Genomic DNA, 21,787 nt, shown 5'->3' with positions numbered 1-21,787 from the left:
GGCCGCTCCCAACCCCTGCGCGGCGCTTAAGAAGGAGGCGAGCCTACGCACGGCTCCTCGCTTGACCCTCGCGCCCTCTCCGCTCAGCTCCCCTGTTCATCACGGTAGCAAGCGCCATGGCCGGATTGAGCGCTTGTCGCCGTCGTTCTTTCGCTCGGCAGGCACCTCCCCATCGGCATCCACCTCTCCCGCGTCCCTTTCACCTTCTCCGGCGTCGCGCTGCCGTGCTGCGCTGCTGCAGGCTGCAGCAGGGCCTGCGCGCGTGGCCAGTAGGCCACGGACCGCCTCCCGCCGAGCCGTGGCCGGCCACGGTACCACGTACCCATCCATCCTCGCCTACGCGCAACACCACCTACCTCGCGAGGTCTGCCCCTTCCCGTGCTCGGCTTTCCAGTGTACGGCGAGGTGGAGTCTTCCACATGGGCACCTTTGGCCAACAGCTCCAAATTCCAATCAAATCCCTCTGTCTGCTCTTCATCCCTCGCTCGAATCATCATCTGCCCGCACGCCTTGCATAGCAGTGCTCACTGCTCACCACCCACGCTAGCCAATGTCAGGCGACAGCGATGTGCGTGGCCTCGAGACGGAGGCGGCGACCGGACACGTGCTCGATAAATGCCTACAAGGTTTGCCTCCCTCCACTAGACAGTTATACTTTGCATATGCAGGACTTGCACAAAAGTTAGTTGATTCATTATTACCATGATATAAATTCTCAGTTCATTTGCCACAATGCAATGCTTCTTATGCTTAGTTTAGAAATGTAATTTGGCATCTCTTAATTCTTGCTCTTTGCCATGCCTTTTGCTTGATTATGCAGTTCTTATTCAGGTTTCTTGCAAATCTCATGGCTGCAATTGTGCAGTGCCACATGGCCCGCTGTCCACTGAAATTGTGGTGGCAGCACCGGTGGACAGTGGAATAGTGGATGTCATCCGCTGCAGTCGCAGCTCACCACGCGCCTTGAATACCATAGAAATCTCATGGCTCCCTGTGAATGTACGGGTGGCAAGGAAGAAAGATAAGCTCAAAATCAAGAACTACAGATATGATATCAAGAACTAAAATGACAGTACTGTCAGCTTAAATTTTTCACCTTTTATTACAGTGGTAACTTATGGATTCTAATTATTGCTCCAATATAATTGGCATATATTTTTATTTCTATAGTCATAATCATTTAAAAAGAAATGTATCTTCTTAGATTATAATATTTCTAGAGGTCATCTGCCCCATAGACTCTCACAGTTGCACACGAAAGATATTTCTTAAGCGTTTTATAGTTGTCTAGTAGTAAATAACTGTATTAGCTTGCATTGGTCAATAATCTCTGCAGAGGGCATGTAGTACTAAGAGTCTAAGATGTAGCAAACCAGTTTTGAACTCTGCATACTTATGTTTCCCTCCCTTCTGTAATGCAGCGTGCTGGTCGTTTTTTACTAGCACCTTTTGAGATTACTTTGAAGAGGGGACGGGCTCAACTAGCCAAAAAGGCACTGAACCTTTGCAAGTTGGTAGACAAACAACTGTGGAGTGTCCAAACTCCGTTGCAGCAGTTTACTGGAATTCCAATGGAGATCCTGATCAAACTAAACAAAAAAGTTGGCTTGGGAGAGATACTGTAATCTGTTGTCAAAGAAATTGGTGAAGTGATCCGCCATCCCAAGATGGGCAGACAGTTGCCACGGGTGCAGCCACCGGTTATCGAAGTTGAACCTGTCAGTCCATGTCCAACTCATTACTCGTACAGTTTTGGTGTTTTGAGTAGACCATTACACCTGAACTCCAGCAGAATAACATGGTGGATATGTGGTTCTTCACCATGAAAAATAGAGTAATTGACCAAACTACTACTCCAGGCACTATACTTAGCAGTTTCAGAAATGAAATGGAGTAGTGGTACTCCAAGCACTATACTTAGTAGTTTCAGAAATGAAATGGAGTAGGCTTGGTTTCAGAAAAGCACGGCATTCACAACTTAGCAGCATCTGTGCCACAAAAAAGGCATCATCAATCCATTTCAAATGTGACAACTGACAAACATCCATGAGTGAGCCGCGCGGCAGCACACACTAATTATTTTCTTATTTCTTAATGGAACCTGATTATTTTCATATTGAGGCATAATCACAGTCCACCAAAAACAGGCTAGTAGACGCGCGGCAACGCCGCGCGTAGTTTCTAGTCCCTGCTGAAAAAGGTTTGTACCCTCCCTCTCGTGATGTTACGTGCAACCAAACGGTCGGCATCAGGTGAATGCCAAGAGCCCTAGACGTTCACTTCACCCAACTATATATAACAGGTACACTCCGTACTCCACCGAAACGCAACTTTTAGCTGACAATGGATAATGGAGTCCACACAAGCACGACCTTTTTATTCTTCCTTTTTGAACGTAAAACACGTTCTTTTTATTCAGCAACGAAGAAAACAAAAAGGGACGTCCCAAACAGCAAGCAATACAGCGTCATGATTCTTATCCCAATGACCCAATCCGGAGAAGCGCTATTACCATGAGTCTGACAGTCATTATCAGACGTCGCATGTAAGCCACAGCGGCTCGTCGAACTGGCCCAACGCGTCCTCCCCGGCGGGTGGGCCAATCGCCAGCGACTCCAGCCCGAGCCCGGCGGAGGCAGGCCCCCACGCCGGCGTGCCGTTCTCGTAGGCGTTGCAGGTGAGGCGGCGCAGGCCCGAGCCGTCGAGGCGGCACACGTACAGGTCCCCGTACGGCTGGAACTGGTTGGGCCCCGAGATGGGCTCCGCCACGACGCTGCCCAGGTTGGCCGTGAACAGCAGCCACTGCGAGTCTGGGCTGAAGCACACGTGGTTGATCCGCTCCTTGTCCGCCTCCGCGCTGCCCTCCGGCCCGGCCACGTACACGCGGCGCAGCCCGGAGCCGTCGGGCCGCACCAGGTAGATGCTGAACACGGCCGGGTTCGCCGGGTCGTGCCGGTTCGACGAGAACGCGATCAGGCTCCCGTCCGGCGACCAGCTCGGCATCGTGTCGATCCACTCGCCCTCCGTCAGCCGCAGGACGCCTCCGTCCTCGCCGCGCGCCGTGTCGACGACGTACAGGTTCTTGTGCCCCGTCCGCCCCGACCGGAACACCAGCCACCGCCCGCACGGCGACACCGCCGGGAACGCGTCGTTGCCGGCCTCCGGCCGAGTCAGCGGCCTCACCGTCGCGACGCCCACCTCCACGCGGCTGTCGTCGTCCGTGAGGTCGGCCGGGTCGAACTCCACGCGCGCGATCCGGACCGTCGCCTTCGTGGTCTCGAAGATGGGGCCCATGGATGTGAACACCACCCCGGGCTCCGTCGGGCTCCAGGTGGTGTAGAACAGGTTGGGCTCCTTGCTCACCGTCCACCGCTTGGAGCCGTCGGAGCGGAGCACCCTGATGCCCGGCGTCATGAAGAAGTCGCCGTTCACGGCGAGGTGCGCCGCGTCGGGGGAGAAGGACGGGAACGTGCCGTACACGCGGAGCATCCGGATGGACGGCACGGGGCTCCGCACCGGCTGCAGGTGCGGGACTAGCGCGTCGCCGGGGGCCCCCGCGCCGCGGAACCGGTGGTACCCGAGGCGCGCGCCCGACGGCGAGAAGAAAGGGTTGTAGTGGTGGAGGCCCGGGTTGAGAAGCTCCGTGAGCGGGGAGAAGCGCTCCATCTCGAGGTCGAAGAGCTCCACGTGGCGCTGCGCCCGGCCTTTCCGCCGCGTGGCGACCGCGATCCACCGCCCGCCGCCGGCGGCAGCAGGCGCGGCGGGGGTGAAGCAGTGCAGCCCCGGTGGGGTGACGCGGCGCTCGGGCCCCGTGGGCTGGAGCGTGTCCGGGGAGACGCCCACGCGGAAGACGCTCCACCACCCGTCGTCCGCGACGCGGTGGAAGAAGAGCGCGCTGTCGCCGTGCCACGCGGGCCACCCACCCCGCGGTGCCACGACGGCGCGGCGGGACGGGTCGGCCGCGCGGAACACGGCCACCTCCGTCTCCAGGACGCGGAAGTCGAACGCCCAGGGCCGGTCGCCGTATGACGCGACGGCGATGAGGTCGCCCGAGGCGGACACGGCGGGGCTCATGTCCACGACGCCGCGCGGCGTGAGCCTCTCCGGCTCCGCCTTCCGCTCGCCCACCCGCGCCGCGTACACGGCCGCCCAGCTCTGGAACGTCCGGTCCGGCTTCTCGTGCGCGGAGACGAAGTACACCCGACCGCCGCGCACCGTGGGGCGGTCATGGAACAGGCTGCCCTCCGCGGCCGGGAGCGGCTCGGGGCGGTCGGATTCGGACCCCGGCGGCCGGGAGAGGAACAGGCTCGCTGCTCCCGTCCGCTCGGACACGAACGCGACCGCGTCGCCAGCGTCGTCCGCGAACTGGGCGTTGAAGTTGACGGAGACGCCGTCCGTGTGGCGCCGCTCGTCGAGCTCCTGAGCGGAGACGCCGGCCTCGGCCTCCGCGGACGCGGGCGTAGGGACGGCGACGGAGAAGACGTCGAAGCCGAAGTTGGTGACGCCGACGGACGCGAAGACGATCGTGCCCGTGGGCTCCATCGTGATTTGGGGGCTTGGGGCCTTGGGGGAGTGACTGGTGGGTGGCGCGATGTGCTGACGCTGCTGGAGGGAGCGGGAGCTGTCAGCTGCTGTGACTGCCTCTGGAAGTGTGGAGTGTGTGAAGCGCAGTGCTGTGCGTGGCCGTATTTGTAGGTTGGTGGTGGGTCCACGTGAGGGAACGCTATCTGTTTGGAATTGATCGGCGTGTGGACTGTGACTGTTGGAGTGGTTGTCGGGCCACTACTGCCGTGATGGAGTGTGCGTGTGCGTGGCTAGCTGGCGCCGGCGGGTGTGAACGAACGTGTGCAAAGGGGAATCTGTGGATCACGTAGCCGTGCACAACCCGATCCCTCGATTATTAGGCCCGCCTGACGGCCTGGGCACTGACAGTATTATTGTCCGCAGCTCCCTCGTGACAACTGACAACTGATGATACACACCGATCGGTTTAGCAAAAAAAAAAAAAACGTAGCACAGTCAGTCAGTCAGTATAGCTAAAAAATTGTTGTTATTCATCGTAACCGGACAGCTAAAACGTTTTTTGATGGAAGAGGTTTATTAGCTTCTACGCAAGTGCTGTAGTCAGGGAACGTGTTGAAGGACGTGGAAAGTCTAGCGGCGATGCCATGGCCCATGGAGGTGTGTGTGAACACAAAGGAGCGACAGGCAAAGTGGCCAGATTCGAGTTTTGGTCAGGCCGCCAAGGAGGACACACAAGTTAAAAAGATCAATCCTGTGTCATCGTGTGAGCTTGCTTGGCAAGAAACACTCCATAATCACGCTGTGACTGACTAGCTTATCTGCTAATAAACCATCCCATGCATGTTACGCCGCCGAGAAACATTTTCGTGATTCGGTGATTGTGATCTCCCTGCCTCGATCTGCTTTTTACGCAGGGGCGTCAGCGTCCATGAGGCGGTGATCTTGCTGTCATGTGAACGCAGGCTCATCGTCGGAGGATTCCAATTTTGGTCAAAGCCTCGAAGTGCAATGCCAGATGCCCTCGGCCCTCGGAGTCGGGTTCGGGTCACCTGTTTCCTCCTGTACGTGGGTCAAGGAATTGCTGTGTTGGGTCTTGGTTAGTTTCCAAAAAAATTTGCAAAATTTTTCAGATTCTCCGTCACATCGAATTTTTAGACGCATGCATAGAGTATCAAATATAGACGAAAATAAAAACTAATTGCATAGTTTGGTCGGAATTGATGGGACGGATCTATTGAGCCTAGTTAATCTATGATTGGATAATATTTTTCACAAACAAACGAAAGTGCTACAGTACCTGTTTTGCAAAATATTTTGGACTAAACAAGGCCTTGTTATTATTGTTTCACTTCCCGATCTCCAAATTCGTGCACAAGACAAGATTGGCATTGTGCGTGCATGCACAACAGTAATAATAATAAACTAAAATATACGTATGGCCAATTCTGGGCCAGATGTCCGGAGCTATACGGAGAGAGACTAGCCCAACAATCCCTGAGGGCTTGTCCAACGCACTTAGGCCTTGTTTAGATGCAAAAAGTTTTTGGATTTTGACACTGTAGTATTTTTATTTTTATTTGACAAACATTATCTAATTATGGAGTAACTAGGCTTAAAAAATTCATCTCGTGATTTATAAGTAAACTGTGCAATTAGTTATTCTTTTTATCTATATTTAATAGTTTATGCATGTGACGTAAGATTCGATGTGATGAGGAATCTTGTAAAGTTTTGGGTTTTTGGTTGTATCTAAACAAGACCTTACTTGACGTGCTGCCTCGGCGATAGTAGAGAACTGCTCCTCAGTTCTTATGGCTGAAGCAGCAGGCCTCTTCATTGCCTCATCCATTGCTGCATGTCTTGGTCTCCAACCTGTACTTTTCTTCACAAATAACTAAATTCTGGTGGACACCTTACAGAAAGATAACTCCGACCGACCACCAGATTGGAGAATCAAGCCTTTCACTCAAATCTTCTGCAACAACAAAGACAAAGCGAAGGCTTCAATCCTTAAAGTAGATAGGAGGCTAAATATCAAGGCTCACTCTCTAGCCAGACAAGCCTTCTTAAGCATTCAAGCTAATGAAGGACATCCAACTCACTCTTGCTCCAATCAGCAACATGTAGCAAACTGTCCGCTAAAGGCAGTGATTGATGCCTTGTGTAATGACTGTACCATTATTGCAGTGTTTTGCTGCTAATCCAATAAAGCTGTTATTTGACAAAAAAAAACCTTCTAGCTCAGCTCTAGCTATCCATGTCACCTAAGCTAGTGGCCTCGTAGACCAGCAGAGATGCCTGCAGAAAGTAACATTAGCTTGTTATGACAAAAAGTTAAGGAGAACACTGAAGCAAGCGTCGGAATAAGACGACTAGTGGCCTTGATGACGTACATATAATACAGCAGAAAGGTAAAGCAAAAATAAGTGGTCCCAATGTAACATAGTATATTAATATGCACTTGAAGTTTGAGGCAGCCGTTTTGCTGCTCGGATTGGGAGATAAATGTCTCGGTATGCTGCTCCATCAACGTGGCGTTCTGTTTTGTCTAAAACCACCACAGTGCATATGCCTCTGTTGACTCTGCCTTGATACATTATCTAGTGTAAAATTTGGCAAAAAATGTCCAATTTTGTCTAGTTACAACCCATTCTGGGATGACCTGAATTAGCCCAATCCTCGGGCCGTTTGTAGCTAACCCATGTTTGGATGATCAAAACTAACTTTGCAGAATTTTTCTATATTTTTCAAAAAAATGTCTAATGTTTTTCTAATTACAATACATATGCGAATACTCAAATGATCACGATACATTTTTGTCTAATGTTTTCCTAATTACAATACATATGAATTGCAATATATTTTATTATAACCAAATGATCACGATACATTTTTGTCTAATGTTTTTCTAATTACAATACATATGAATTGCAATATATTTTATTATAACCAAATGATCACGATACATTTTTGTCAAACTTTAGGCTGCACTTTTAGTGGAGATCCAAATGGTGATCATACTCAATTTGCCAGAACTTTAACCTGAAGTGTGTTAATCAACCAAACATCTGTCTTTTTGCCACTAGTTAGGTGCACTGCTAGACCCATGCTTATCAACAATTTGGAGTCAAAGGCGTTCGTAAGGCTGTTACAAGTCACCTCATCCTGTCCCAGCCACTTCCTCTCAATGCCCACGATCCCGTCACCTTCAGTATAGCCCTCGACACATCACACATCAGCAACAAGTGGAGAGCCTTTGGGGAAGAGCTGACAGTAATTAGAACCAACATAACTTAACACTACAAGACAAATGTTTTTTCAGGTAACGTCTGTGATTTCTTTGAAGCAGTTGTATTTGAAAATGTCTAGCTGCGCCTACACTTCTAGAAATCGTTTCGGGGTTGTTAAAACAATCCTAAAAAAATATACCTATTTATAAGGGCGGTTGACTTTAACACAACCGTTCTATTTCCAGGGTCAATTGACTTAGTTGCCTTTAAATAATCATAACTTTTTTTACTCCACTAGAGGCAATAAATTTTTGTATTAACATCGTGGTGGTTCACGATAACTTTTGTAGGGATAGTTTTACCCCGTAAATACCTCACTTCTACAATTGGTCGCAGAACAATGTTTCTAAAAACCACCCCTGAAGATCGATTCTGATTACGTCTAAAAATCTTTTTGTGTGGTAGTGTAGACAACTAATGAAATGTGAAACCACCACACATGCGAAGAAAACAAATGTATAATTAATGGATGGATACTAACACCCCCTCCACGGTGGATCGGTGAATCTAATCCTAAATCCAGATCCACTTTTTGGTTTAGTAAAATTGTCCCGAACATACCCTTACTCTTATTAGGATTGCAACACGCATTCACGTCCAAAACCACATCATTGAACCTAAAGTGACTTGAATTATGCACACGACATCGGACGCTAAAACAACTCAATAACTTAGGTTATGTTTGGCGTTGGTAAAGTTTAACTCCCGTCACATTGGATATTTGAACATATGCATGAAGTACTAAATATAGACTATTTATGAAACTAAAAACACAGCTAAAGAGTAATTTGCGAGATGAATCTTTTAAAGCTAATTACTCCATAATTAGACATTAACACCTCAACCAAACACCTCCTTAGGCAGTGTCAGTGGTCCGTTTTAATGCTCTGTTTCCAAAACAAATCCGCTGACAAGGTATCAATGAAACGAATAATGAAACAACTTCCACAATGCATGAGTTTCACCTTGACGTTTTCTAGGCTGGGTAAAACATTTAATTACTGCAAAATGATTGGATCACATGTAAGATGGTGAAACGATTTATCTCTCAGTGGGGATTTCATCCTGTTTCACCGCATGGGAAACAACGCCCGCGGAGTTTCACCATGGTGAAACTACTTCCTTCTCTCTCATCTTCGTTTCATACAAAAAGTGCAGTTTTGCTGACATGACGCTCTAATAAATGTGCATGACATCCTGGTGAAACCTCCACTGATACTTGCCTTAGGTCAGTCTCAATGCATAGTTTCATGACATAGTTACCAAGACTATAAACTAAGTAACTCAGTTACATGGAGATGAAACTCCTCTCTCATGTGTGAAACTCCTTCATTTAATGACCCTGCCAAGTCAACAATTTTACTTATGTGGTACCCTATTTAATGTGTATGACACTCTCAGGGCACTCCCAATGCTAGAAACTACATATAGTTTCTATACCTATTAATTTCTATAGATATTATATATAGAAACTATAGTCCTAATGGATAGTTTCTATAGAATATTTTTTATCAAATTACATTCATTCTCTCTCTATTCTTACCCAATCATATCACTTTTGTCTTGGATTTTGTGTATACATGATTTCTAACTTAGACCCACTTTCTATAATTTTTTGCTCTCTCTCTTCAATAACTCTCTTGCCACATCAGCAAAATGTTTAGATGGCACTGCACTTAATATCTATAGAAACCACCAAAGTTTCTGCATTGGAAGTGCTCTCATGACACAAGCCTTATCTTAATCTTCATCTTCAGCGTCACACAACCAACGGTAGAGATTGACCATTAATGAACGAACCTTTCCCGATAACCAATTAACCACTTCTCAGCGACTGGATCAACGGCCCGCCGCGGCCGTCAGCCGAGCCGAAAGCCTCCGCCAGATCCAGCTCAAAGCTCATGCCACGCATCGGCAGTTCAAATTTGAATCGGAGCGGAGACTAGCCCCGAGAGCCAGGGAGACCCACCGCCTCTGACCACCCCGCTCCCCTCCCCACTCACGCTCTCTCGCCACCTCACTTCGCCCACCACTGCTATGGCCGCCCCCGGCGCCAGCGCTGGCGGCCGGAGGGCCTCCACTTCGCGAGCCCGCCGCGCATCCGCGGCGGCGGCGGAGTCCAATGAGAACGAAGACCTCGCCGCCGCGCCGTCTTCCTCGCCCTCATCCGCGTTCGCCCTCGCCTCCGCCCCCGCTCCGCATTTCTCGCTGCCCCCGAGGTCGCCGCTCGCGGCCATCGCGGATCCCGGGCGGAACCCTCGGTCCGCGCCGGCGACGCCCAAGTCGCTAGCCGCCACGCCCAGGGCATCCGCGGCGGGATCGGGGACCAGGGACCGGACCTCATCGGTTGGGGTGGCGAAGAGGATGTTCGATCTGAGGGATGTCGCGGCCGCGGAGGTGCCCCTGGAGGTGCCGCACTTCGAGCTCGACGAGGACCCCGCGTTCTGGAAGGACCGCAACGTGCAGGTTTGAATGTTTATAGCTCGAACCTGTGAAGTCGGTGAAATTGTTCAGTAGAAGCAATAAATAAACTACTCCATAATAATCATCCTGTATCAATTAGACTGGCAACCGTGCTCCTTGAAAAATAAGTAATGGTCTTGATGACGATCAAGTAATCCTGGTATTATGCTGGCTTAACAGTGTGCATCATGTAATTCTACTAATAATAGTGTCACCATCTCTGTGGAAAATAAAAATGAAGAATAATAAATAATGTCTAACCATCATGTAAGGCTGATGCATTTGATGGCTTGTCATGCCCGTTGAGTTCTAGCATTCCATTTGTCAGTGATTCTGCATCATGCCAATTGTGACTTCCTTTACATGTGTCCAATTTCGATATGTGTTCGCACACCCTCAGGCTTCTAAAGCTAATATGGAGAATGTGTTGGACTTTTGATGTGGTTTCTACAGGTTCTGATACGGATAAGACCAATTAGTGATGCCGAGAATGCTACTCATGGTCAGAAAAGATGCTTGCTGCAGGATAGCTCCAAGACATTGAGCTGGACAGGACATCCGGAAACCATGTTCACGTTTGACCATGTTGCATGCGAAACAATATCACAGGTCTCTAGTGTGCTAGCACTCTTTTTGTTCCTTTCTGGATCAGTCTTCCTTTAGCCTAAGCAACCTTTTTGTCTATACAACAATTAGGAAAAGCTATTCAGAGTTGTGGGTCTGCCAATGGTGGAGAACTGCATGTCAGGATACAATGGTTGTCTGTTTGCCTATGGTCAGGTAAGACAAACTGACAACTTGGGCTATTCTGTGCCCGCAGAGGAATTTACCTGAACTGTATGTAACTCAATAACTACACTTTTATAGACGGGAAGTGGGAAAACTTACACAATGATGGGAGAACTTACAAAGTTGGGCAATAAGCTTAGTAAGGATGCTGGCTTGACACCTCGCATTTTCGAATATCTTTTTCGACGGATAAATGAGGTATGATGTTTGTATGTCTACTTTAGTGAACTGTTGCTGATTAATAGACTAAAATGTAATGAATGTGAAGGAAGAAGAGCACCGGAGAGAAGAAAAGCTTAAATATATCTGCAAATGCTCCTTTCTAGAGATTTACAATGAACAAATAACTGATCTACTTGAACCCTCCTCAACCAATCTTCAGGTGAGCTAACTATGAGTAGGATTTGCTTCATAATTTTTTTTTCAAAATGAATGTTAAATCTCAGATTTATTTTTCTCTGTAGATCCGTGAAGATATAAAGAAAGGTGTATATGTTGAAAATCTAATGGAATGTTATGTGTCATCTGTTGAAGATGTTATGTTGCTATTGCTACAGGTGATAGAATGTTTTCTCCATCGTTTCTTTTGATTGAATCTGAATATTGAAGGTTCTGTAACTGTTAAGTGATAACTTAATCCAATGAAATTCCTGAAATATTCTTCTAGGGGGTTGCGAACAGGAAAATGGCTGCCACAAATATGAACAGCGAGAGCAGCCGCTCACATAGTGTTTTTACTTGTGTAATTGAGAGTCATTGGGAAAGTGACTCGATGACACACCTCCGATTTGGGAGGTTGAATTTAGTTGATCTTGCCGGTTCTGAGAGGTGAGTTACATAATAAAGTAGCAAAGTTCTCTTGCTTCACAAATATTGACTGTGTTCAAACTAGGCAGAAAAGCTCAGGTGCCGAAGGAGAACGCTTGAAAGAAGCTGCAAACATTAATAGATCGCTGTCAACCCTTGGGTAATCTTTTGTTCTCTGACAGTGTTCTCTATGTATTTTGGTGTGGATCATACTACATTACTACAATACTAGAACTCAGAAACAAAAGTAAATAACTGCATGTCCAATGTCTATCCAGCTGCAAAGCATTTTATATCTAGCACGGCTAACTTCATGCTTATATTGTAACACTTGTGGCATTTTATAATGGCATAAGAAATGCCAGTCCCTTTCATGTTATAAGTTTCACAAAAAAAATCAATTTTATGAAACCTGCCCTATTTCATGACCAGGTAAATAATACTGATGCATAATATTGTTGTTTTGAATTTTTAGATTGTAACAAATATATTCATATTTGGATATCAAGATTGATATTTTGCTAGCATGATAAGTTGTAGTTTAAGAAGCACAATGCACAAGTCATCAAATTATAATCCATTTATATCCTCTTTCAGGCTTGTTATTATGACTCTAGTGGATGTTGCAAATGGGAGAAGCCGTCATGTTCCTTATAGAGATTCAAGGCTTACATTTCTCCTTCAGGTTAAAATACAAATAAAAGCATATGTGTTCATTGTTTTCTCTGGCTCATTATCATATCTTGGCAGGATTCGCTAGGAGGGAACTCTAAAACAACAATTGTTTCCAATGTCAGCCCATCTATCTGGTATCCATCTTCTGTATCTTCATATCCGCTAACTGCTATTCAACGTTTTTTCTAGATACTTAACAATGTGCTTGACCCAGTCATCTATGAATTACCTCTATTGTAGTTCTTCCAGTGAGACATTGAGTACCTTGAAGTTTGCCCAACGTGCAAAGCTGATTCAAAATAATGTACTTATCTTTTCAAGTATATCATTTTTTTAAGATATGGGAATGTTTCCCTGTTGACTTAATTGGGGATCCATTTACTTATGTTAGGCAAAAGTAAATGAAGATGCTTCAGGAGATGTTATTGCTTTACAAAGGCAGATAGAGGAACTAAAGGTAAGGGTTGCTTTCTTTCCCTTTCAGAACTCCCTTATTGAATTAGAGGTGATTCTTTGTATAATGCATGACTTCACTCGAACAGGATCAACTGACGTGCTTGAAGAAGCAAAAAGAGTGTCCTGGATCACCTAGCTTGTTGCTTAATTCAGACTTTGCCAATGAATTCAAAACTTCATGTGGAGTAGATGATCAACTAGACTGTGATCTGAATATCCTAAAGCAAAAGGTCACAGGGCACGACTTTCCATTTTGGTAAATAATAAAAACCTTATATTACAACGTAAAGTACTCATACATTAATAACAGGTTAGCCATCTAGAACATGTCTTGGCTGGGAGCCTCAGGAGAGAGAAATCAGCAGAGACCAAGATTGGGAAGCTGGAAGCAGAAATACAGCACTTGAACCGTTTGGTAATATTATTTTCTATCACAGATGTCTCAATTTCTTAAAGAAGAGCTAATAATCAATATGTGCTTATATCCTCAAATATGCAACGTACAATACAATTATCTTCTTATAAGAATGAGTTGTGTATGGGTTCAATACTGATACTATCTGTTTTGACAGGTCAACCTGATGGAGTCTGATGCACAGCGCTTGAGGAAGAGGCTCGAACTTCGTGGTGAAAAACAAAGATTACACTCGATGGGTGAAAATGCTGCATTGTCCCAGGAGAATCAGTTGTTGCAAGAACAAATCAATGAAAATCCTCAATTGACTCACTTCGCATTGGAAAACAAGAGATTGATTGAGGAACTTACAACGTAATATTGCAATATTAAAATTTTGAATTCCTAATGATTTTGGTTGCAAATAGAAAACTTACATAGTGATTTGGGATCTTTTGTGCGTTTGAAGAAAGCGTGTTTAGCTTATTCTACTTTACTGACATACAGGCTTCAGAACTTCTACAAGCAAGGGGAAAGAGAGATGTTATTGACAGAGATATCTCTTTTGCGGAATCATGTATGTTCAGCCTTCCTGAGCTTCTTTCTGCTGATTCTTTTTTTAATCTTGCATGCTGTTCTGATAATTTTCTATCTGTAGTTCCTTCATATCCTTGAGCAGAAATACGCAGCAGCTCCTAAAAATGTAGAAGCTCAGGTGTGTTGTCATTAGTTTTGGTTCATAACTTATTCACATTGATGTGGTCCCTGTCTCTGTTTCCAAGGAAGCCAAAAGCTTAGCCTAAATTTTATGGAGAAATACCATATTATAACCCATAAGGGGAAGTGGGATAATTTGCATGTTAACCTAATTTTCTTCAACATATAACCTGAGTTTATTTTCTAATTGTGGGATGCATTGGTTTTAGGGTGATGAGCTCATCAAGGAGCTTGACAATTGCAGGAAGGAACTGGATGCATGCTTAGAAAACAATGTTCTGTTAGCTCGGTAAGTATTTTTACAACTGCCTTATATCTCAATGTATATTCATATATAGTTCCTGATTATCACAATCTGCTGCTGTTGTTAACTATCACGCACCTTTTATCTACTTATTTCTGGGCCCTTCAACAATCTAATGATAAATTTACCATTCATGTTGATTGCAGTGAAGTAAATAAGCTTCGCTGTGAACTGATGCAATACCAGAAGCCCTGCACAAATCAAGTACGCATGACGTTTGCACAGCCTCCAATAACTCAATGCTTGATGCTCATGTACGTTCATCCTATTTTCAGGTTGCTCCTGAGGAAAAGGAGAATGTTGTGGCCACAAGCATCAATGCAATGCAAAATGTTGGACTTTTACTCTTTCATTGTGTATAACCCATAACCCATGGTCTAAACATAGCTTACATTTATCTATTATTTTGACTTCATAACAGGATCAAGCCAAGCAGAATTTTTCATATTTGTCATTAGATGATGTTAACAAGCAGTTCATGCAAGCAGGGATCACAACTAATACTTCAGAATCATTCCAACTTGAATTACCTTATGAAATTGACAGTGAAGATCCGGAGTCTCCTCATTTGCATGATCCAGAAACACATGACTTTAGGGATCCTACAACAGCATCAGAGTATAATGGTGTATTGTCTGAGTGCTTCAACTTAGCTATGGGTTCTTCACATGATGTACTTGACAAAAGCACTCTGACTGAGCTGAATTTTCTAGAGAAGGATGACACTTATCATGTCCATGAAAAAGCTCCAGTGAGGGGTATACATTTGCATGATGAGACTTTATTGTGCCAAGAGATTGAAATAGTGAACTCAAGTAAACATCTATCACAGGATGAATTGGAAAACCTTAAAAGAACAAATCAAGAGCTCGAAGAGAAGCTGTTTATTATGGCTGAAGAAAGTAATAAGCTTTCAGAGATTATTGTTGCAAAAGATGTAGAAATTGCTTCTTTATCTGAAGAATGGGAGGCTGCAATTTTTGATCTAACAAGCTTCTTAACAGATGGATGTAGATCACTGGATGATGCATACCAGAACATTGATAATATGATTAGCTCATTTCCTCATAGTAACAGTTCTGTAAGTGAACATGTGGAGAAGGCTATGAAAATTAGCATTGAGAAAGAAAAGATGATATTCAAACTTCAAAATGAACTACAAACTGCGCAGAAAATTGGCAGGGAAGTGAAGGAAAAACTGCATATTTTAAGAGGTGCAACTCTTGCTATAACTGAAGCTCAGCAGTTGGATAATGAAGAAAGCTCTCAGGAAGAACTAGAGCTAGTAGGTTTATTGCACCAAAAGGATTGTATAATACAAGAATTAAAGAACAATTTGAAAGCAGAAAGTTGTGTCTTTGCAGAAAGAGCAAAAGGACATTCTCGTGATGACCTAATGTTGCCTGATAGTTCAGTTGACATGATTGAGGAATTGCCTCATGATGAAAATCAACCAGCAGCTAGTCAAGCTAATCCAGATTACCAGGTACTCCAAGCTAAGCAACAGCCACATAACTTGTTTCGCTGCGTGCATCTGGTGTGAGTGGTGTGAGATATTATTTGCCTATAGACAACATAATCCATTATATCTGAAATCGTAGATATCCCAATAGGATCTTTCTTATTGGTGAAAACAAGCAATACCAAACTTTAGACTTTCAGAATTCATTGTTTCATTTTTTAACATATCACGTTTATTATCCAACTTCCTACCTGTTCTCATTATCACTTCTGCTCTACTGTAACTACTTGTTAAGTTGTAGGTCACTTGTGTTTTCTATTACATTATTATTTTGCTAAAAAATCATTACGATGGTGCTTTACAAGAAGATTCTATACTGTGTTTTATTATTTATTTCTGCAACTGGCAATGAAATTCATTCTCCTGTTTATTTTGCCTTGTAGAAAGTGTGCATTCGTGTATTAAAATTGATCACTAAGAAACACAAAAGTCAAGTTTTCTTATAGAAAAGCTAATAGCATCAAAATATATATTCTAATTTTGCTAAGATATACTCTCTGTCCATCATAGCAAGACATGTTTTGGTGGGGAAAAGTCTTTCAATCTAGGTTTTGACCTTCAATTTTTGTTACAAATAATTGGACTATATATAGAGTACATGAGAGGTACAAGGGGGAAACCCTAGACTAGGAGATTACACTAATGCCACTATTGTACCTTGAAAATTTTCTCTTATAGTATATTGTCAATTGCTACAAAATTAACACCTTGTTAGAGTTACATTGACTGTTAATCAAAAAAAAAGTTTGACTTTCCAAATTACTTCTTACATTGATGGACGGAGTAACTGAAAAGGTAATGGTCAATGAGATGCATTTGAGATTTTGTCAATGCCTTAAATGAGTTAGGTATAAACAGAGACTCTACCAGAACAGTAGTTTTCAGGCAATTATCTAAAGATCAATTACAGGCTAGGAAGTATGCCACATTGACCTCTGGCATAAGAATGTTTACATTATTTACAGCGCTGCACATAACAATCTGTATAACCATGTTTTTAAATATGTATAAAATGCTTTATCTTTCACACCAACTGAAAACAGAAAATATAACAGTAATTTTGTTTTGATTGAAATTCTTTATGCACAGAAACGCCTTTTTCATGCACCCCAGTTGTTAGTTTCTTTCTGGATTATGAAAATCTGATTGATAATTTGTAATTTTATTGTGCCAAACCTTGCAGTCAAAGCTTGATAGTGTGATGCATCTTGTCGAAGACAAATCAAATAAGGTTCTGACCTTATTTTCAAATTTTGAGGCAGCTCAAGAAACCATGGAAGAGGCTGAACTTATGCTTTCAGCTTTGTTGAAGGCCAATGAAGAATTAAAACTTGAGAGAGATAATTGCAGGCAAGCTGTGGAATTGTTGTTGTCTGAGAAAAGTTCTCTGATCAGTGACTTGAAGGAACTTGAAGCATCAAGCTCTTGTTCATCCCAGAAATATGACAAATTGCATCAACAGATAAATGAGTGCGTTACAGAGATGACAAAGCTTGCTGCTATAATAAGGAAGTCGTTTCAGCAAATTCAAAGTTTTTCCATGGTAGAACTCTTCGCTCTTTGCTCAGAGATTATTACTTTTGGCCAAGACTTGAAAGGATGTATAATGGATTCAAGGTCATATATTGCGAACATGGTATCACTTATAGAAGAAAAAGGCAGATCTACAGAGCAGTTCCATCACCTAAATGCAAATGCTTGTGGGTCTGCTCGCCAACAGGTAGATTCACATTCATGCCAGTGGGGTAGCAGCAAACCTTCTCAATCTGATTATAGTGCAGAATATGCATCACTCAGAAGAGAATTTGACAGGAAGAGCAATGTTGTAGAAGGATTGTCTTTTGATCTTAAACTACTGCAAGAGTCTACTTCAAACGCGAAAGATATGAAAGATAAAGCTGATGAAATATCTACTGCCCTTAGCAATGTTCAAATAGAACTAGATATGAAAACTTCTACAATAGAAACCATGTTGAAAAAACAAAAGGTACTTGAGGAAGAACTGGCTGAAAATGATGCCAGACTCATTATTTTAAGGTCAGAGTTAGAGCATTCTCAAAGTTTGTCATCAACGTTATTGAAGGAGAACAAAGGTCTGAGAGTGATGTTGGAAGATGAAAATGTGAAGAATAGTGAAACAAGAGTGCTGTTGGAAGAAAAAGTTAAGGTCATAGAGGGATTGGAGAGCCAAATACTATTGCTAAATCGTTCTGAAGTGGGGCAGTTGATGTCAGATATTGAAGAATTAAATAATAGCATTAAAATAATGAGTAGTGACAGAGAAAATCTCCAGGCAGAGATATTTAAGTTAAGGGACAAGCTTGAGATGGCAATGGCTTTAGCTGAGGAAAATGAAGCTGCTGCTATTGAAGCTCGTCAAGTAAGTATTTTTGTAATTAGTTTTTTTTCATCCACAACTCTGAATTTAATTGAAAGTGGGCACTTGTTATGCTTCTGTAGACTGCAGAGATTAGTAAAATCTATGCTGAGGAAAAAGAGGAGGAGGTTAAGATTCTTGAACGATCTGTGGAGGAACTTGAAGGAACAGTGACTGTTCTTGAGGAAGAGGTACACTCTTCATTGGTCTTCTTCGTTTTGTGCTTTCTCTGCTTATCGGGCAACTTGCCATAATGAGATACATGGCTGCTATAAACATTTTGTAATAGTGATTATAATACATGTAGCACAATAGTACCACAAATTTCCATTTGCCATTAGATTTAACCTTTTCAGATGTAACTATGCAAGGATTGGTGCGTGAACATGGAGAGTCAGACTCTACTTTGTTTCACATATTCTTATTTTTGCTGAAGGTATGCAACCTTAAAGAGGAAGTAAGGAGCCATCAAGTACATAAACTATCTGAAGCCCACTTTCAAGCTTTTGATGACATGCTTGCTGTAGAAAAAGCATCAAAATGTGATGCTGCTGAGGAATCGTGTCAAGGGAAATGTCATCTAGAAAAGTAAGAGTTCAATTGAATTGCTTGTTGTCATGAGGCACCCATAAGGTGTCTATGAGCTTGTTTCAACTGATGGCATCTTCAATGTAGGAGATTGCAAGCTGAGATTCTTGCACATCAAGATGTCAGAAATAAGATTGAAGGTCTCAAATTGGAAGCAAAGCATAAAGATGATGAGGTTCATGTCGAACTTATACACAACTATTTGAGATTTTGAGTTCTTTCTTCTCTTAAATAATCATCTAAACCGGCAATTCATTCATATAGATTGGGCAATACAAAGAGCATATTGCTGAGTTGGTCCTCCATTCAGAAGCACAGTCTTTGTTGTTTCAGGAGAAGGTATGGAACACTACCTACATCGTTTTGTGTCTATTTGTTACTGTCTATGTGCTACTAATTTTTGTTGTGCAGTACCATGAAATGGAGCACATGGTTTCTAGACAGAAGTTTGGTCCGCATGAATCTAGTTCTGAGACTGTCCATGCCAAAACTGAAAAGCCATCAGGGCGAGCAAGAGGATCCAGCTCCCCTTTCCGGTGCATATCTAGTATTATTCAACAAATGAACTCTGAGAAGGATCAAGAATTCTCGGTGGCACGCCAACGAATTGAAGAACTGGAAGGTTTGGTTAGTTCCAAACAGAAAGAGGTAAGATGTGTTTCTTTGACCTTTGGTTTTTTTAGTAGTCTGGATTGAAATATTTAGCACTTGTCAATCATGACATATTGTTAATCAGGATATATTGTCTCACACTATCATAATGTTGCTGCTGTATATGTCCTCAGATTGCAATGAGGTTCACCATCTGGTCCGAATCCAAGTGCCATGCTACCTAGTTGGTTTTCCTCCATAGGCTATTATTCGATACAAGAACTGTCATTCATAGTAGAAACCATAGCTTATACTATGATATATCAGGTGCCATCTATTTACTTAAAAAGAAAGGGGACGTGAACGTTTACAATTGTGTGCTGCACTGGGATAAGTTATTTCATTGAAGAAATTTTGACAGTTTATCATTTCTCTGGGAAATGAGATAAAGTGATTATGCTCCATGTTTAACTATAATTTGGACTATTTTTTGTCCAATATTCAGCTACTTCCTTCCTGTAAAGTTTATGCTTTTTTTTCTCCTTGACCATAGGTATGCTTGCTAACATCAAGACTAGCTGCTGTGGATACCATGACACATGATATTATAAGAGAACTACTTGGTGTCAAACTAGACATGACAAACTATGCTGTAAGTAGCAGAAGTTTCTCCAAGCTGTTAAATATTAGGTGTTATTGTTATATTCACTTAGTGAGATTTGTTGTTCACATGTCTAGAATTTGGTTGACCAAGAAGAGGTGCAAAAGTTGCTGATAGCATCCCAGCAACAAATTGAACAATCAAAGGCGAAGGTATGTCACTAACAAATCTGTGTTTTACTAAGTTGAATCATACTATCAGATGGCGTTCCTCATTTTTCATCTGTTTTGCCACTGTAGGACACAGAACTTGAAGCATTGAAAGAACAGCTTGGTCTTCTCATTCTGGAAAGGGACAGGTGAAATTTCTAATCCTGAATTGTTCATCTGATCATTCTGCTTATAGTTGAAATTACTGAGTCAAGTGAGCATGTTGGGATTTGATTTCTTTCAACTTCAAGCTTGCTTGATGACATGGACCAAAGAAAGACAGACCTATTGGAGGCTCAGCTGCTTGTTGAACAGCTCGAGCAACGGGAGCAGATGCTGGAAGCACAGATTGAAATGTTACAGGTTCAGAAAATACTTCTGCTCTCCAGGACTTCCCTCTCCAAAACATATCGCGCTACTCAACTTACCTGATTTTGCACATGCTAAACTGTGCGTGTGTGTTTTTGTAGTTGGAGAAAGACAGCCTTCAACAGAAGACCATGGAGATGGACGAGACAATTGAGCTTCTAGTCAGATCAAACCAACCAGATATAAATCCAAGAACGGTGAAGTACCTTCACTATAAATGCTACACGTTCAGCAGTTAATTGTGGGCTTCTGATGACCGGAACATTTCTACAGGGGGATAACCACCGTCGCGGCAGCAGTGAGTTCAGCAGGCGGCTAGCTCAGTCCGACATGCTCCTCTCCCATGCGAGGCATGAACATTCTCGCCGGCATGCGGCTGGAAGCTCGAGGACGCACCATGGCCGGCATCGATGAAGCATTGCTGCTTGGTGGAATGCTGGTGCGTCAGCCGTCAGACACCGCTTGTGTTTGTCAGCGGCGCAGCTTCTCTGGCCGGGACTGTACAGATTGTTCGGAAGCCGTAAGGCCCAAATGTCAATGTCTAGAAGAAACCTTCTACGTCTGTAAGATCTGCGCGCCTGTAAATCTGACAGTGCAATGTACGCGTTGCTTGCGTAGAGTTGCCATTTGGGCCGTTGTATGTTCTTCCACGAGATCTACGTTGTAGGTTCTGGCTTTTCAGCAAGAAGTGAGATTTCCCAAAAGCAGCTGAGATTTGTTTCTAGTTGTACAGTTGTAACCTGTAACCGAGGATTAGGGTTAAGTGCTGAGTCATAGCTTTCCAAATGGATGGATCATCATGGTTCAGGACACATTCTTCGATATTTACATGCTCCAATTTTGTTCTTTAAAAAATGGTCCATTGTTTCCAGAAAAAAAGTTTACACACTATCATATCAAATATTTTGGACATATACATAAAGTATTAAATATAGACTAAAAGAACAATTAATTGCATAGATTATGACTACTTTGCGAGACGGATCTTTTAAGCCTAATTAGTACATGATTTAACAAAAAATGATATAGTGACACATGTGCTAATGATGAATTAATTAGGCTTAACAAATTTATCTTGCGGTTTCCGCATTATGTAATTTATTTTTTATTA

At 43.5% G+C, this 21,787-nt stretch overlaps 2 protein-coding genes across 2 annotated transcripts; one reads left to right on the top strand and one right to left on the bottom strand.

Annotated features, from left to right (window-relative positions):
- LOC8063537 lies at positions 2,339–4,911 on the bottom strand. The gene has a single exon (XM_002461052.2). It carries the CDS (start codon positions 4,540–4,542, stop codon positions 2,533–2,535), a length of 2,010 nt encoding a protein of 669 aa, XP_002461097.1. The 5' UTR covers positions 4,543–4,911; the 3' UTR covers positions 2,339–2,532.
- Positions 9,733–21,531, top strand: LOC8063536 (kinesin-like protein KIN-12E). Its single transcript, XM_021454762.1, has 33 exons — positions 9,733–10,280; positions 10,731–10,886; positions 10,974–11,057; positions 11,145–11,264; positions 11,335–11,448; positions 11,531–11,623; positions 11,734–11,894; positions 11,959–12,033; positions 12,471–12,558; positions 12,624–12,682; positions 12,789–12,852; positions 12,940–13,005; positions 13,091–13,234; positions 13,315–13,419; positions 13,577–13,773; positions 13,906–13,975; positions 14,057–14,113; positions 14,325–14,404; positions 14,566–14,623; positions 14,695–14,751; positions 14,841–15,905; positions 17,125–18,321; positions 18,402–18,509; positions 18,755–18,906; positions 18,994–19,081; positions 19,171–19,245; positions 19,318–19,554; positions 20,051–20,149; positions 20,236–20,310; positions 20,398–20,456; positions 20,559–20,670; positions 20,778–20,873; positions 20,950–21,531. The coding sequence occupies exons 1-33, from the start codon at positions 9,852–9,854 to the stop codon at positions 21,088–21,090; spliced, it is 5,781 nt and encodes a 1,926-aa protein (XP_021310437.1). The 5' UTR covers positions 9,733–9,851; the 3' UTR covers positions 21,091–21,531.

This window comes from Sorghum bicolor, chromosome 2, assembly GCF_000003195.3.
Source record: "Sorghum bicolor cultivar BTx623 chromosome 2, Sorghum_bicolor_NCBIv3, whole genome shotgun sequence".
In the NCBI taxonomy this organism is placed as follows: domain Eukaryota; kingdom Viridiplantae; phylum Streptophyta; class Magnoliopsida; order Poales; family Poaceae; genus Sorghum; species Sorghum bicolor.
The sequence above is the reverse complement of the archived record's forward strand: the minus strand, read 5'-3'. Positions and strand labels throughout refer to the sequence as shown.

Coding starts and splice junctions, on each gene's coding strand:
- LOC8063537 (XM_002461052.2), bottom strand. CDS start 4,542: ATGGAGCCCACGGGCACGATCGTCTTCGCGTCCGTCGGCGTCACCAAC.
- LOC8063536 (XM_021454762.1), top strand. CDS start 9,852: ATGGCCGCCCCCGGCGCCAGCGCTGGCGGCCGGAGGGCCTCCACTTCG. Junction 11,058..11,144: donor GTCTGTTTGCCTATGGTCAG/GTAAGACAAACT, acceptor ACACTTTTATAG/ACGGGAAGTGGGAAAACTTA. Junction 18,510..18,754: donor TGACTGTTCTTGAGGAAGAG/GTACACTCTTCA, acceptor TTTTTGCTGAAG/GTATGCAACCTTAAAGAGGA.